At 40.9% G+C, this 14,217-nt stretch overlaps 1 protein-coding gene across 1 annotated transcript; it reads left to right on the forward strand.

The window, feature by feature from the left end:
- The first annotated feature begins 664 nt into the window (after positions 1–664).
- LOC310934713 (breast cancer metastasis-suppressor 1-like protein-A) lies at positions 665–10,884 on the forward strand. The gene is made up of 9 exons (XM_083898508.1): positions 665–912; positions 1,102–1,192; positions 3,286–3,413; positions 4,786–4,865; positions 5,051–5,147; positions 5,910–6,160; positions 6,248–6,287; positions 6,575–6,704; positions 9,109–10,884. Exons 1-9 carry the CDS (start codon positions 777–779, stop codon positions 9,224–9,226), a joined length of 1,071 nt encoding a protein of 356 aa, XP_083754634.1. The 5' UTR covers positions 665–776; the 3' UTR covers positions 9,227–10,884.
- Positions 10,885–14,217: the final 3,333 nt, after the last annotated feature.

The following is a 14,217-nucleotide window of genomic DNA, read 5'->3' on the forward strand; positions in this document are numbered from 1 at the left end:
GACTTTCCAGAACCACCAATCGGTCAATTCACAATGACATAATAATTACATAAATCCTTTATGTACTACTTAGTCTAATCTACATGCATATAAATAAGCAATTACAATGGCCACATTTTAGCAGTAAAAGAAGCACAGGTATTTGTGTATTATGACAGTGAACCAACATAGGTGCCCTTAAACTGAGGAAGCTAAATGGAACTCAGCCATCATTAATTTAATCTTTCCTACTGTGGTCTGTCAAAATGGCTGCTTTCCAAAGAGTGACAATTATATAGTAAAGTACTTACTTGCTATAAAGTAAAGAGAAATAAAATGTTTCTTTACACAAGGAAAACATAAAGCATCTATTTATTTCTTATATTGACAGGCTTTGTTTTATATGCATCAAAACAATTCATATTGTTATTATTATAAAGCAATAAATAATAATATATTTATATAAGAGCCAGAGAAAGTGCAGTAGTTCTAATTCTAATAATGTATTTATCCAAATCCGTTCTATACTTTTTGAAAATAAGGTAAAACTGCTCACAAGAGACCTTTTGGAACGAGAAAACAGTTAAGTAGTACAACCAGCAGATGGCGGTAATGCAACTAAAAGGAGATCATGTGTCGTTATCGCTAAAAACCAGTGAAGAAGACACGGCAGAAGTGAAGTAGATGCAGGCTAGCTAACCGGTTAGCTGTCTAGGCTAGTTGTGCCTTTTTACTCCGGGGTACGACGAACAAACAGCTCTGTCACCCCGATAACGTCGGCTCATTTTTACACCGCAATGCCGGTTCACTCCCGGGAGAAGAAAGAAAGCAACCACGAAGACATGGAGGTGGACTTTCCCGAGCAAGACGGCAGCAGCACAGACGAGGAGGACACCGTTAGCTCCTCCGTGTCCGAAGATGGAGACACCTCTGGTAAGAAAAACAGGCCTTAAACGCCAGCACACACTTCATCTTTTTAAACACAGTTTTTGAAAATACTTACTGTTAAACATTGTGTGACAGTTTCATTAGAGAGTTGATAGTGCAGCGTGGAGCTATGATAGTAGCTATAGTGACAGATGAGCAGCTGATGCCATGTCTACCATGTCTTCATGTAAACAGAGATGGACGATGAAGACTGCGAGAGGAGGAGGATGGAATGTCTGGATGAGATGACCACTCTGGAGAAACAGTTCACTGACCTGAAGGAGCAGTAAGTTCCTGTCTGTACAGTAGATGAATCTCCAGTCCTCATCTAAACCTGTCTGACCTGAATGAATGTAAATTTGTTTTGGTTTGTGGCAGACACAAGGAGATTCTTGTCATACTGTCAGATTATCTGACCACTTGAGTTTCTTTCCCCACAGGAATTATTCCAACTGTTTTTATAGTATGTGGTTTGTTTCTGTTCAGTTTTATTACCAAACCCAAGGTCCATTTGACCTGGTATTAGCACGCACTAAACCTGTCAAAACCATGCCTGTTAGGGGCCAACCATTGATTAAGTTGTAGCCGCCACCAATAGATTTCTACTGACCAATACATGATTTCTAGTGGTTAAAATTAAAGATGCACGATATGATCGGCATGATAACGGTATTGTAGGATATCTGCAAACACACCAAGATCTGCTGATATGACTACAACAGAAGGCTTCATAGGCTGCTACCCCCTTAACTTATATGCTGTTGTCCACAACTATTATTTTTTACATTTATTTATTTTGCTGCTGAAGGAAGAAAGAAATCTACATCTGCTGCGGGAAGACTAAGTAAAAGATGATGTTAATGTCTCTACAGAAGAGAAAAAAACAACCTCTGCAGTTGATCCCAGGGAAAAGCGTATTTATATTGGTTTCGGTTATCGGCCCAAGCAATCGCGATATCAGCAAAAAGTCCAATATCGTACATCCCTAGCTAAGATATTATGTAATGTAATGTAATGTACTTTATTTATACAGCCCTTTACAACAATCCTTTCGGTGATCCAAAGTGCTTTACAAGAAATAAATAAATAAAGAGGAAACAAATAAAAGTAATTAAAAACAATAAAATAGTGCAAAATAAAATAAGATAGAATCAGATAAAAGATAAGAAGACAAAAGATAAAAAGTGTCACCATACAACTCGGTATTAAAAGCCATCCTAAATAAATAGGTTTTTAGCCTTGATTTGAAGAGGCCCAGGTCAGAGATAAGACGCATCTCAACAGGGAGTTTATTCCAGAGCCTGGGAGCGGCAACAGCAAAGGCTCGATCACCCCAGTGTTTATATTTTGACCTAGGAACTTCCAGCAACATTTGGTTGTTTGACCTCAGAGCTCTACCCGGATCACGAACAGTTAAAAGCTCAGATAAATAAGATGGGGCAAGATCATGAAGAGCTTTAAAGGCAAACAATAAAAGTTTAAAATCGATTCTAAAAGAGACTGGAAGCCAATGGAGAGGGTGTAGAACAGGGGTGATGTGCTCTCTTCTATTAGTGTTGGTTAAAAGACTTTAACCAATATATATATATAATTATATATTATATAATACAAGATATATTGACAGTTGACCTATATTTACTTTTAGACTTGTTAAAAAACATACATTTGTTCTCATAAACAGACAGCACAAGACTCATACAGGACGCATGTTAACACCAGGTGTGAACTGTTGTACTTAACAATGTCCACTCGTGATTGGATCACTCAGAATGGATTTTACCTGAATAAATGTCTGTGTAGAGGTTAAAGCAATGCTTTAAGCCACTGAAATGTCGCACCTGAATAACTGAATTTACATGTTTATAATGCTTCTGAATCTAAGTTTAAGACAGACTTGCAGTTGAACATCAAACTCTGTTTATTTCCCTTCCCAGTGTTTGTTGACCCCAATAGTTTCAATCACATCCACATGTGTATCTCCCCAGAGCATCAACGGTCAAAAAGTTCTTGGGCAAAAGACCTGAGTGGACACAGAAAAGTTTGTACTTAAATTAATGACTGCTAATTACCCCATGAGACCAACGCCATATAAAATAAATGAATTGTTTTCCGCTCCTGCAGTGCGTCTGTCATGCCTCATCGTGATAAGTGAGGCTATTTATTTTGACCTTGCACAGACCACTGAGCGCTGAGTATGATGACAGCTTCCAGCTGTGTTTTATTATCTTCCTGTCTCACCGCTGTGGTGACTTGGCTGTTTAATAGTGTCTTAAAACAACTGCTAGATTCCCAAAATTCACCATAGCAGCTGAACTTATAATAATGCAGCAATAATAATCAACAGTGATGAGTTACCATATTCTCTTTGTTGCTGTTTAGGTTGTACAAGGAGCGTTTGAGCCAGGTGGACATCAAGCTGCAGGAGGTGATGGCTGGCTGTGCCCAGGAGTACCTGGAACCTTTAGCCAACCTGCAGGAGAATATGCAAATTCGGACCAAAGTGGCAGGTGAGTCAATGCAGTCTCCCTCAGACTCTTTGCTGTACATAAGTTGATATCAAACATCCATCCATCATCTACCGATTTATCCTCCACCGGGGGGGCTGCTGATCCTATCTCAGCTGACATAGGGCGATTGGCGGGGTAAACCATGGACAGTTTGCCAGTCCATCGCAGGGCCACACAAAGAGATAAACAACCATTTACTCACACTCTTCACACCTATGTTCAATTTAGAGAGACCAAATCACCTAATCCACAAATCTGCATGTTTTTGGACTGTGGGAACCCGGAGAAAACCAACGCACACACAGGGAGAATATGCAAACTCATGCAGAAAGACCCTTGTTCCAACCGGGGCTCGAACCTGGGTCTTCTTGCTGCAAAGGCAAGAGCGCTAACCACTACATCAACCGTTTGGCCCTTGATTTCAAACATGAACTCTAAAAAAATGTGTGTTTGGCTGCCGTTCACATGAAGAATGTAACTGGGGATTGTGTTAATCAGATGCGTTCATAACAGAATTAGAATGTACATCCAGACCAGGGGTGACGTCTGTATCTAGCATTCATAAGACATGACACTTGGCCACTTACTGGATTTTCCTCACTCATGGGCTCATTCAGACATTTTCTGTCAAGGTACGGTTGTAGATCCTGGAAAAACTGTTAGAGCAAGCTACATTTTGAATTCAACAGCAGTTTGATTGATGCATCACGATCCAATTAATTTGCTCAACATGATTGGATGGTGTTTTTACAGGCCTGTTCGTTCCACAGCTGACTGACATTTTCCATTTTTGTGCATCAATTAATTGGTTACAATCGTGGTGTGAAGAGGATTTTAAGCAATACAATACACCCACCCTACCTTTAAATGTCTGTAAAATGTCAAGTGTGAGGTTGAAAATGTCAGTACATTTTCAAAGAAGCTATATAATTAGGTATTGCACTGAATTCTTTCAGGGATTACACTCCCTAACCTTAGACCCTTACACTCCCTAACCGTGGACAACCTCGTTATGGAATTAGAATTAAAAAATGTTTGTGCAAACAGATAGTTTGATCGTTTAACCTCTGCATTTAACACACCACTAGTGAAAACACACAAACTGGGTGCAGGAGCCGTGGGCAGCATTTATGGGGCACCCTAGCACTTCGCCTTCCCGGGTTTGAACTGGTGACCTTCCAGTTAATTCCTTTCCTCTTGGCCATGGGCTGCCCAATGTATCATGTAAAGTGTTGTATGGTCTTTTTTTAATGTAATTTAATGATACAAGCTTTACCTTTGTGATTTAAAGACTAGAGTTGCTTGGATTAACACAATCCTCATCTTTCATGTAGGCTGCCTCAGATTAATTTGTTCCCAATGTTTGTTGCAGGGATCTACAGGGAGCTGTGTTTGGAGTCGGTGAAGAATAAGTATGAATGTGAGATCCAGGCAGCCTGTCAACACTGGGAGGTGAGAGGCTAACATTTTGGACAATGACATATATTTTTAGAATAGATTTTGTTAAGCAGATTATTGCCTGAACAAAATAGAAAACACCCCATCGTACTTACTGTTTATTATGAACGACCTGAATTAAATTGATCCCGAGAAAGTGAGATGTGATGACGGTGAAATGCTTTATCTCTGTCTTCCAGAGTGAGAAGTTGCTGCTGTTTGACACTGTGCAGAGTGAACTGGAGGAGAAGATAAGAAGATTGGAAGAAGACAGACACAGTATTGATATCACCTCAGGTACAGGCCAGAACTTGCACATTTATTTTTGGGACCAATAGAAATCTCTATTGACCCATCTCTGGGTCCCGATCCAGTCTTTAGAAACAACTGTTTGAGAAAATAAAATGTCAAAGTGTATCAGAAATTATTTTCAACGGTAAGATTGTGATTAATCTGACCTCTCCTGATGCAAAGACGTTTTTGTTGAACGACAATTGCATCATTTAATTTCTTCCAACTAGAAGCTATCACTTGACAAAACTATTGATTGTGTATTACCTTTAAGCATACAATTACTGTGAATTATTTTGTTAAGAATCAATGGATTAAAGGGGTAATCTGGGATTTTTCAGCCTGGGTGGGTATGTCAGTGAATAGTACTCACAAAAAAGACAGAAACACCTTTGTGTCCTTGAAACTTGATTCCGATAGGTCTGCACACAATTTGGCACGTTTGTTTATACATATTCATGTTCACTTTTTTTAAAGATAGCTTTTGTTGTTATTTTGCGTCCGTTACATTTTCATAAGCTCGTTTTAATTTGTTTTTATTGCGCAGAACATTGCAAATGTGTTTTGAAATGTGCTTCATAAATTAATCTTTTATTATGGTTATTGTACAGACACACTGTAAAAGATATCACACACATTAATATTAGTATAAAATATTAATATTATGGCTGAGGAGTGTTGCGCAAGAGATGAAAATATGAAGCTAATATCCAACAGAAAGAAACAACACAAAGGTACAATAATAATCTGTCCTCCTCTTTTTTCCAGAGTTGTGGAATGATGGATTGCACTCACGTAAAAACAAGAAGAAAGATCCGTTCTGCCCTGTCAAGAAGAAGAAGCCCGTTGTTGTGTCTGATATCCTTCGATCGCCTTTTTTTTTGTCCTACAACACATTTCACTGCAACACTTCAATCTTGTACAGTTACTGTTTGACCTTAACCTTTACATTACGGCCTTATATTGTTTACATGCTGCAAGATCTAGATATTCTTGAGGACTGGACAGCAATAAGAAAGGTCGTGTTTTGATACTAGTCGCACGATAAGTGCATCTATGTTGATGTTAAATGTGGTGATTTGATCTTCTGCTTGTTTCACCTGTAGGCAATGGCATCGCTGGGGCCACACAGGGTGAAGGTGGATGGTAAGTGTTTCTCCCCTTCCTTGGTTACAGTCAATATTTGGCTGAGTGCAGCGATCGACCCACAGTTACACAGAAGGAGTTGATTCAATACTTTGAAGCACAAAAGTGCTCAAGTTCATTGATGAAGAAACAAATGATGCCTTTGTCCTCTTCACTGTCTTCTTTTTCTAAACTCTTTTGTCCTGTGTTGCTGTTAACCTTACCCTGTCCTCAGTCACTTGTTCCCTTCCCCCCCGTCTTCCTATCGCTTCTTCACCCCACGTTCCCGTCTCTTTTTCGCCCTCCAGTTCCACCAGTCAAGTCTGACAGACATCACCATGTGGCGCGCTCCGAGGACGGTCGACTTTTCTATGACAACCATTGGTACTGCAGGGGACAGGCCATCTGCATCAACAGGAAGGACGAGTATCCGACAAGGTGTGTATGTGTTTGTCTGGGAGGAGGGTTCATTAGGCCCCATTCAGAACTGTTATTAACATTCATCCTCAGTCATCTGATTGCAGATTGGAAGCGTTAAGTACGACTGTTGATGCGTGGCATTAATTCATTCCTTGATGCTCCTCCTGTGTTTACTTGAAATAAGATATGGCTTCCCCTGCCCTGTGTTCAAATACGCACTGACTGACGTCATGTCTGTTTGCAAGGACAAAATAATGTTTTTAATGACTGTAGAGGTGTATCTCCTGTCAGTGTATTTGTTACCTCTTTCGACAACCTTTTTTTGGCACAAACACTGACCTTGTCTGGACCAGTAGTCCTTATGGAGACCAAAACCTTGTCTGTGTTGATAGAATAATATTTGAAACAAAACTAACCTCGCATCGCATGAATTTTTGAAAGACAACTTTCTCAGCAGCAGAGGAATCAGTCCGCTCAATGTTAGTGCAATGTTCTAAGAAGAATAATGTGTGTGCGTGTATTAAAACCATTTTAGTGTAGAAATAAAATGACCCGATGACTTCACCTGGAGCTGTCAGCACAGTGGCTCCACTCACCTTAATGGAGGAGACAACAACTTTTATTGGAAAATCTGACTGCTACTGGGACAAAAATACAACAACTTTTTAAATATTAAGTAGAACACTGAGGCACTCAAAGTGACTCACTCAAAGAGCTTTTAAGGCAATTAAAGACATCGTGTAAAGGATACTCGAGAATCAGAATCGATGTTATGTTTGGTCCTCATTTTCTTTTCTAGAAGGAGTTCAAGGTCTGTGTATATCTGTGTGGAAGGACACAACTTTGTATTACTTTGTAGTCTTATCTATTTGGCCGGTACCATTGCGATCATAGAGTTCAGAACCAAACCCTTCTTCTTACACATGCTCAGTTACTGTTACATTCCTGAAACATGCAGATTGGCAACGAGTACCTGAATAAACCCAGCTAAACACCTGTGGGAGGTATTAGACACAATCTCTATGCTACAGAGCACTCGAGCTGTTGTGGCGTCTTCACAGCAACCTTCATAAAGCACTTTATGTTGCTTTCTCCTTTAATGTGTCAGCCAGCCTTTGTGTGTACGTGTAGATGCAGCGTCTCCCCAGGGGAGTAATGTTTCACTAAAGTCAGCTTGAAGACATCTATTGCCACAAAACTCTGCGTAGGTTCACCACTTCAAACTGTGTGTGTGTACAAAGACAGAAACTCGTACACAGACGGTCCTTTTGACAGATCTGTGAAGCTGTGTGTACTCGTTCTTTTTTTTAATAGATCTCAGTCACTGTGTGGAGTCTCACCTTCTCTGACATGCAAATGGTTGAAAACAAGGTTTTTCTTTTTGAGACCTCTTTTTGAAAAAAAGGCACAGATTCCTCAAAGCTCTCCAGCAGTGGCAGAGAAGCTGTTGCCACATGTGATCATTACGCACAGTTGTTGCTGTTATTCATTCATTTATCACGTTTGTACTCATAAACCTTATGTCAGCACTAAAGGCCACATTACTTCTCCGACTGCATAATGCGCATATTAGCTGACACAGAGCAGCGTTATCTTGGCCTGTCCTGAGGACCAATCGCAGCCCTTGCCGTCTCCGTTGTCCCTTAACGGAGTGACGGACACTTCAAAAATGTTTCTTGCACCCGGAGACGACAGAGGGACTCTCCGACAGCCTCTCCGGCGACGTAGAGGGGTCTGCGTAACCTACGTAGAGCACTTTACGCAGGAGTGTAAATTGGGCTTAAGGTGCTCAGTCATGTGCAATGCTTGTGACTGAGCACCTTTTTTCTTTCTTTTTTCTTTTTTTACAAGGATCTATAGTATTATAATGGTATAATACTATAATTAATAATAATTATTGGAAACATTTGTATGTATCCACTTGTTCATGCCTGTTCAGCCAAAGCACATGTAACACAACAGTTGCCACATAATGTTAATAACCATAATGAGAGAAAGAAAGTAAAATCTAAATATGCTGTCAGCACTGCAATTATTGATCATTAATTGATTACTAAACTAATTGCCATCTATTTTGATGAGCGTTTAATCAGTGTTGGTGTTTTTCAATCATTAGCTCTCCAGTTTTTCAGCTTCTTAATTATGGATATTCCCTGGTTGCTTGGCTCCATATAACAAAGGAATCATTAAAACTGTGGATAAAACAAGACATTGGAGAACATCATCATTTTGAGGTTAAGGAAACAATGATAAACATTTTCTGGACCAAACGATTAATTAACAAGTTGCAGTCCATGTTTTGGTCACTGACACAACCACAGCATCTGGGAAAGAAAAACAAATGCAAGAGGTTCAATTGATTTCTGATTTGTGAGGATTGTGGCGTTGTGTGTGCTCATGTCGTTCTGTGTTTGTGTTACAGTGCCATCATCACCACGATCAACAACGATGAGGTGTGGTTCAAGCGACTGGACGGCACCAAGTCAAAGCTGTACATCTCCCAGCTGCAGAAAGGCAAATACACCATCAAGCACTCTTAAAACCTCACCGACACTCAAACACAGACACATGCAGCACTAAGACCATCATCTTCGACATGTTCCTCTGCCTCGTTTCCCATGTTTTTGCCATGTTTTGCCATATGTATAGTACACATACACTAACGTCCTGAGATTTTACTCTTGAAGCCTGACAAACGCACACAAACACACACCTCATTTCACTCCTTCTTTGTGGAAGTGTCTAAAGGCAAAGGAACAATTGACCCTTTTAGAAGATGGTCTCCTCTGTAAATATGTATATGTATGTTGATATTATCGCCAAGGCCACAAAGTGGAACGGAGATCAATGCAAAGTGCTGCTAAAGAGAGAAAAAAAAAATGAAAGGAGAAAAACTGGAGCAGTTGCGAACTGTGAAGCTCAGTCGAGTGCCTTTCTGAGACAAGACAATGCCTCGGCTGAAAAAAACAAACTACCAATGCAGTGAAGCCTTACTCTGTACTGTGTTAGCACGAGGTGGACTGAAGCGGGTCAATAAGCGAGTGAGTGAGAAACCCCCCGATCCAGGTGAGGACGCTGTCGAACTTGAATTTCATGCTCCACAGAGTCTAATAAATCTGTATTTACGTCCCCAGGGTTTGTATTAAAAAAAAAAAAAAAAAGCCAATATAGAGATAGAGAATGAATTGAATAGATGATTATATTATGAACATGATGAGATAAAACTATTCTCAGTAACTCTATAACTCAATAACACCCCAGGGTTGGGGTGAAACCCAGTGGGGTAACCACTGTACTTAATGATCTCTTGATGTGTTGATGTTTCAGTGTAATTTTACCAGCATGACATTTTTTAAGTCAAATCAAGGCCAGACGGTTGGAAAAGAAGCCTAAATTTGCAGAAATGAGAAGTTCTCTGTACATAGAGACGTCCGTGTGTGTGTTGTGTTTAGTTCACTATGTTTTTTTTTTTTTTCCTTCTCCTTCCTCTTATGTTGCCATTGGTGTGACGGTGCCTCGAACCTTTTAAAGGAATCCGTTTCTTTCTGCCGTTTTCCGTTAATGGGGCTGTTGTGGCTCCCTGTAGAGCAGGTGGTTATTTTCTGTGAGGTGCCGCGTATACACTTCACTCATCAATTTACAAAGTACAGTATATTTTTAATGGAACTGAAGAATTTTGAATTATACCACAATTGTCCTTTATGACGGCATCCAAAAGAAATAGCTATATAGTTTTGGGCATCTCTTTTTTTAATGGCTAGCTTGAAGCAAAATCAGACCATGGTGCCATGTTTCATATTCTTTTATCTAGGCTTACTTTATTTAAATTCTGTAGTGTAAATGTTGCGTCCCAAAAGTATTTCTTGTTACCCACCTTCTATTGTTTTTGTTTCTCTTCCGTTGTCACTTCTCTTTCCCTATTCCTCAATGTCTTATCTGTCAATAAAAAAAATACCCTCAGCATTTATGCATTAACCGAACACAGAGAGAGCTAAGTTAAGGGACTTCTTTTTTTTTTTTGCAAGAGCAATTCATTGTGTGTTGATTACAGTCGGTGCAATGACGGGGATCTTGCTTTGTAATGTCGTTGTGGTACTATATCCTCTTCAGTAGTACGTCCAGTTCATCTATCTCAGTATTACATTGTTGTAAAGAGAGGTGCACTTTGCCAAAAACAGGGTTCCCACGGGTCCTGGAAATCTTTGGAAGTTTTTGAAAATTTACCTAAATGGACACGGGTCATTGAAAGTGTATGGATTTTGTGCGAGAAAGAAGTTATGTTGATATTTTGGTAAAATGTCTCCATTATTTGTTAAGAAGGCATCTACTGTATGTACGTAGACGAGGCCTACGCAGAACAAAAGTCGAGTCGCAATTACTCGTGGTCTCTCTTCGCCGTTGATGTGAGATTTCATGCAGAGCAATGAGTAACGTTAATCAAGCGAGAGGAAATTCCAAGATCTCTGCCTTACAAAAGAAAATTACAAAGACCAACTTTCCCAAGATCCCAAGGACAATCACTTAGCCAGATCTCCCATGTGACGACACATTCAGTCCTTGAATTTGAGGGAATTAGCCCTGGAAAGTGTGGGAACCCTGCATCAAGGAAAGTGTTGGTAAAGTTGTTTTTTTTTCCTTTTAAATTTCTACTTTGTTTTTATGCATCATGATTGCTTTTCTGCGGTAGAGGTAAAATGTTCCAATGCATGTACACCTGATTAAAGTTTTTGGTTGTATTAATCGAAGAGTCCAACCTGCGCAAACGTAATTCATGAGACAACAAAGGTTTTACATTTGAGCACAAATAGGTTGTCAAATCTACTTTTAAGTCCGTTTGTGTGGCTTTCCAGTCAAACGGTGCATTTCGGTGATTGTAGTATTAACCTGCCCTGCTCAGCTTGAGCCATGCTGATTTCTCTTAACCTAAAAAGTTATTTTTATAGAACTTAATATTCGATTTGATTTGGTGTAGCATGCACAAAAAAAAAACCCCAAAGAAAATCTTCAGTGTAGAGAGGTGGAAAAGTCCCTGACACTGCTTAACCCAAAGTCACCCCTGAGGGTTGCTGGACTATGATTGCACACTGTGATGGAAAAAAAAGGGGGTTTTATTAATGCTGAGTTGGTCTATTTGTTAATGGCTCTTAGTTCTGCTGTGCTTTTTCAACTCTTCACTCACTTATTTCTGCCAAAAGGCCACTCACTAGATTAACACCACACACAAATATCGACTCAGGATGTGCACTGATGTACGGTTTTCTTGCCCCTTTCACCGTCCATCTGCCTGCCCTCAGGCCTGTGAGGCAACCTCATCCGTGACCACTGCAACCTTTAATTGATCCATTGGGAATATTCAGCAGTGATCAATTGAATGAGTATTTTGTTAAAACGAGTCCTCTAGATAGGTTTTATAACCCAAACGTGCAGATAATTTAGCATAATTTACCTCATTTACACTTCAGTGTCCTGAAGCTTATTCAAACAAGTGTCTCTGAAGGATGAAAACAAGCAGCCTTCTCTTCCTTGTTGAATTACCACTTTCTGCCCAGTAGGTGTCAGTAGAGCTCTACAATGAAGAGGCAGCAGTCTCTGCACTAGATGGTAGGAGGGAGGTGGTCTGTAAATCTGGGGCACCCTGCGACTGAAGCCTTTCAGCTGATGAAAGAGCGAGAGGGAAGGAGAGGATGAAGGCACGGTTTGATCACAGCTTGCTGGCCGTGTCTGCTACCGCAACAGAGAGAGGAGGAGGAAAATCCCCATCACCGCGTCAAAGGCAGTAGCAGTAGTGAGCAAGCAAGTAACAGGGCTGTCTGTCTTAATACGCCATCTAATGGCTGTGGAAAAAAAAAAAAGAGCGGCCTGTGGCCAAACTTGGTGACCCCTACTCTAGAGATTTTCTTGAATCTGCTTCACACATTCCATGGATGAATGGTCAGAAATGGACATGAAAACGCAAATGCAGAGCTTTGTGTGTTTGTGAAGATGCCGGGCAGATGAGTCGAGCGCACTGCTCATCCTGATGTTCGAGAGAGAGAGTGCTGTTGGAGCTGCTACAGTGATGAGTCAGGTCCTGCTGGATGAGAGAAACTGACCATCTTCATCAGTCCCATCTATACTTAATGAGTAACCGGAACTGGAGGGTCACTGGGACGTGTTTACTGCAACACTGGGGCTAATTAGACCATGAAAGTGTCACACTGTGCTAAATTTCTTATATCCATGCCCCTCTGTGTGATGTCCTGTGTGTGTGTGTGTATTTTTATGCCTGTTCAGGAGGGCGATGCCATTTGTGTGGAGCTCTCTGTGCATGCTTGCATGTGCCGTGTGTGCCAGGGCTGTGTGTGTGTGTGTTACTCCCAGTTCCAACCTGCAATGCAAATGGAACGCTCCATTTACGCAAGTTAAACGGACGACTGTTGACTGTATAATGGTGATGATGTTATGTCATCTGTGATACACCTCTGCATGACCTTTAGTTCATGTCAGGGTGTTAAAGGGTCACTATCTGCAAGGAGCTGGAAGGACAAGAACAGCATCTGACAGTGTATTCTTCATGATTAAATAAACCATTGCGGTTAACGGCCTGGCACAGTTTATCATGAGCTAAAAGCCATAAGCCAAACTTTTATTTTAGCCAAGAAACTGCTTCTAATTTCACAGAAGGTGGATGAGATTTATTGGCCCAAAGAAAGTGGTTGATACTGGTATCTCATGTTTGACTGGGCGTGATTCGCTGCAGCAGTGGGATAGTGAGGTCCTCCTGTGCCCAAATCTGTCATGGCAGACTTTTTGGCCGACCGAAAGACCCTCAGAGTGACGAGGGATGGCTCTTCTGGAGTCATTTCAAAGTATGCAGCATGGTAGAACCGTGGCAGCCGTGATTGTCAAGCCTCAACAGAACACCTACTCCCTATCTCCTCTTTAGCTGTCAGAGTGTCAGACAGAAAACGCTACCTGTCAGCCTCTTCGAATTAGTAATAGTCTCATGATATGCTGAGGTGTTCCAGCTAATGCAAGCCTACATCCTCAACACACGGGGGTATTGTCATCGGGGAATGCTTGGCTGGCACAGTGCTCAACTCAGGTCAACCTCGTGGGTTTGGATCTTGACTCAGTAAGGGTGAATTAAGGTTTAGCTCTGAAAGTTGTTGTGTAGAAAAGTCCCACAAGCCATTCCATTTCAGTCTTCAGGGAAAACGGCTGCACTTTCAGCAGAGGGAACTGACTTAGAAAGTGACCCAGTCTGTTCTGTTTGCCTTTTTATAGCCATTACGTTTTACCATTAAGGTGAATACATCTACCCACTGCTGTATTAGAGCGAGGCGGCTGCATTCTGCGGCGCACTCCTCCGTTAATACCATCGGGCAACCTCAGCTAAAGCCGTTATCCATCCGTTCCATGCTCTGGCAACTGCTAAAAAGGTGAAAACAAGCCATTGGATCCAAACTACATGCGTAAGAGGTGACTTGAGAGACACTAGTTTCAGACTGAATCTTTCATTATAGCCCATGAAGATTTAAAGTTCATTTAC

This window comes from Microchirus variegatus (genome assembly GCF_963457635.1).
Source record: "Microchirus variegatus genome assembly, chromosome: 12".
NCBI lineage: Eukaryota > Metazoa > Chordata > Actinopteri > Pleuronectiformes > Soleidae > Microchirus > Microchirus variegatus.

Excerpts from the sequence above, each read along its gene's own strand:
- LOC310934713 (XM_083898508.1), top strand. The coding sequence starts at position 777 with ATGCCGGTTCACTCCCGGGAGAAGAAAGAAAGCAACCACGAAGACATG. Across the intron at positions 4,866-5,050 it reads CAGCCTGTCAACACTGGGAG|AGTGAGAAGTTGCTGCTGTT; the intron begins GTGAGAGGCTAA and ends TCTGTCTTCCAG. Across the intron at positions 6,705-9,108 it reads AAGGACGAGTATCCGACAAG|TGCCATCATCACCACGATCA; the intron begins GTGTGTATGTGT and ends TTTGTGTTACAG.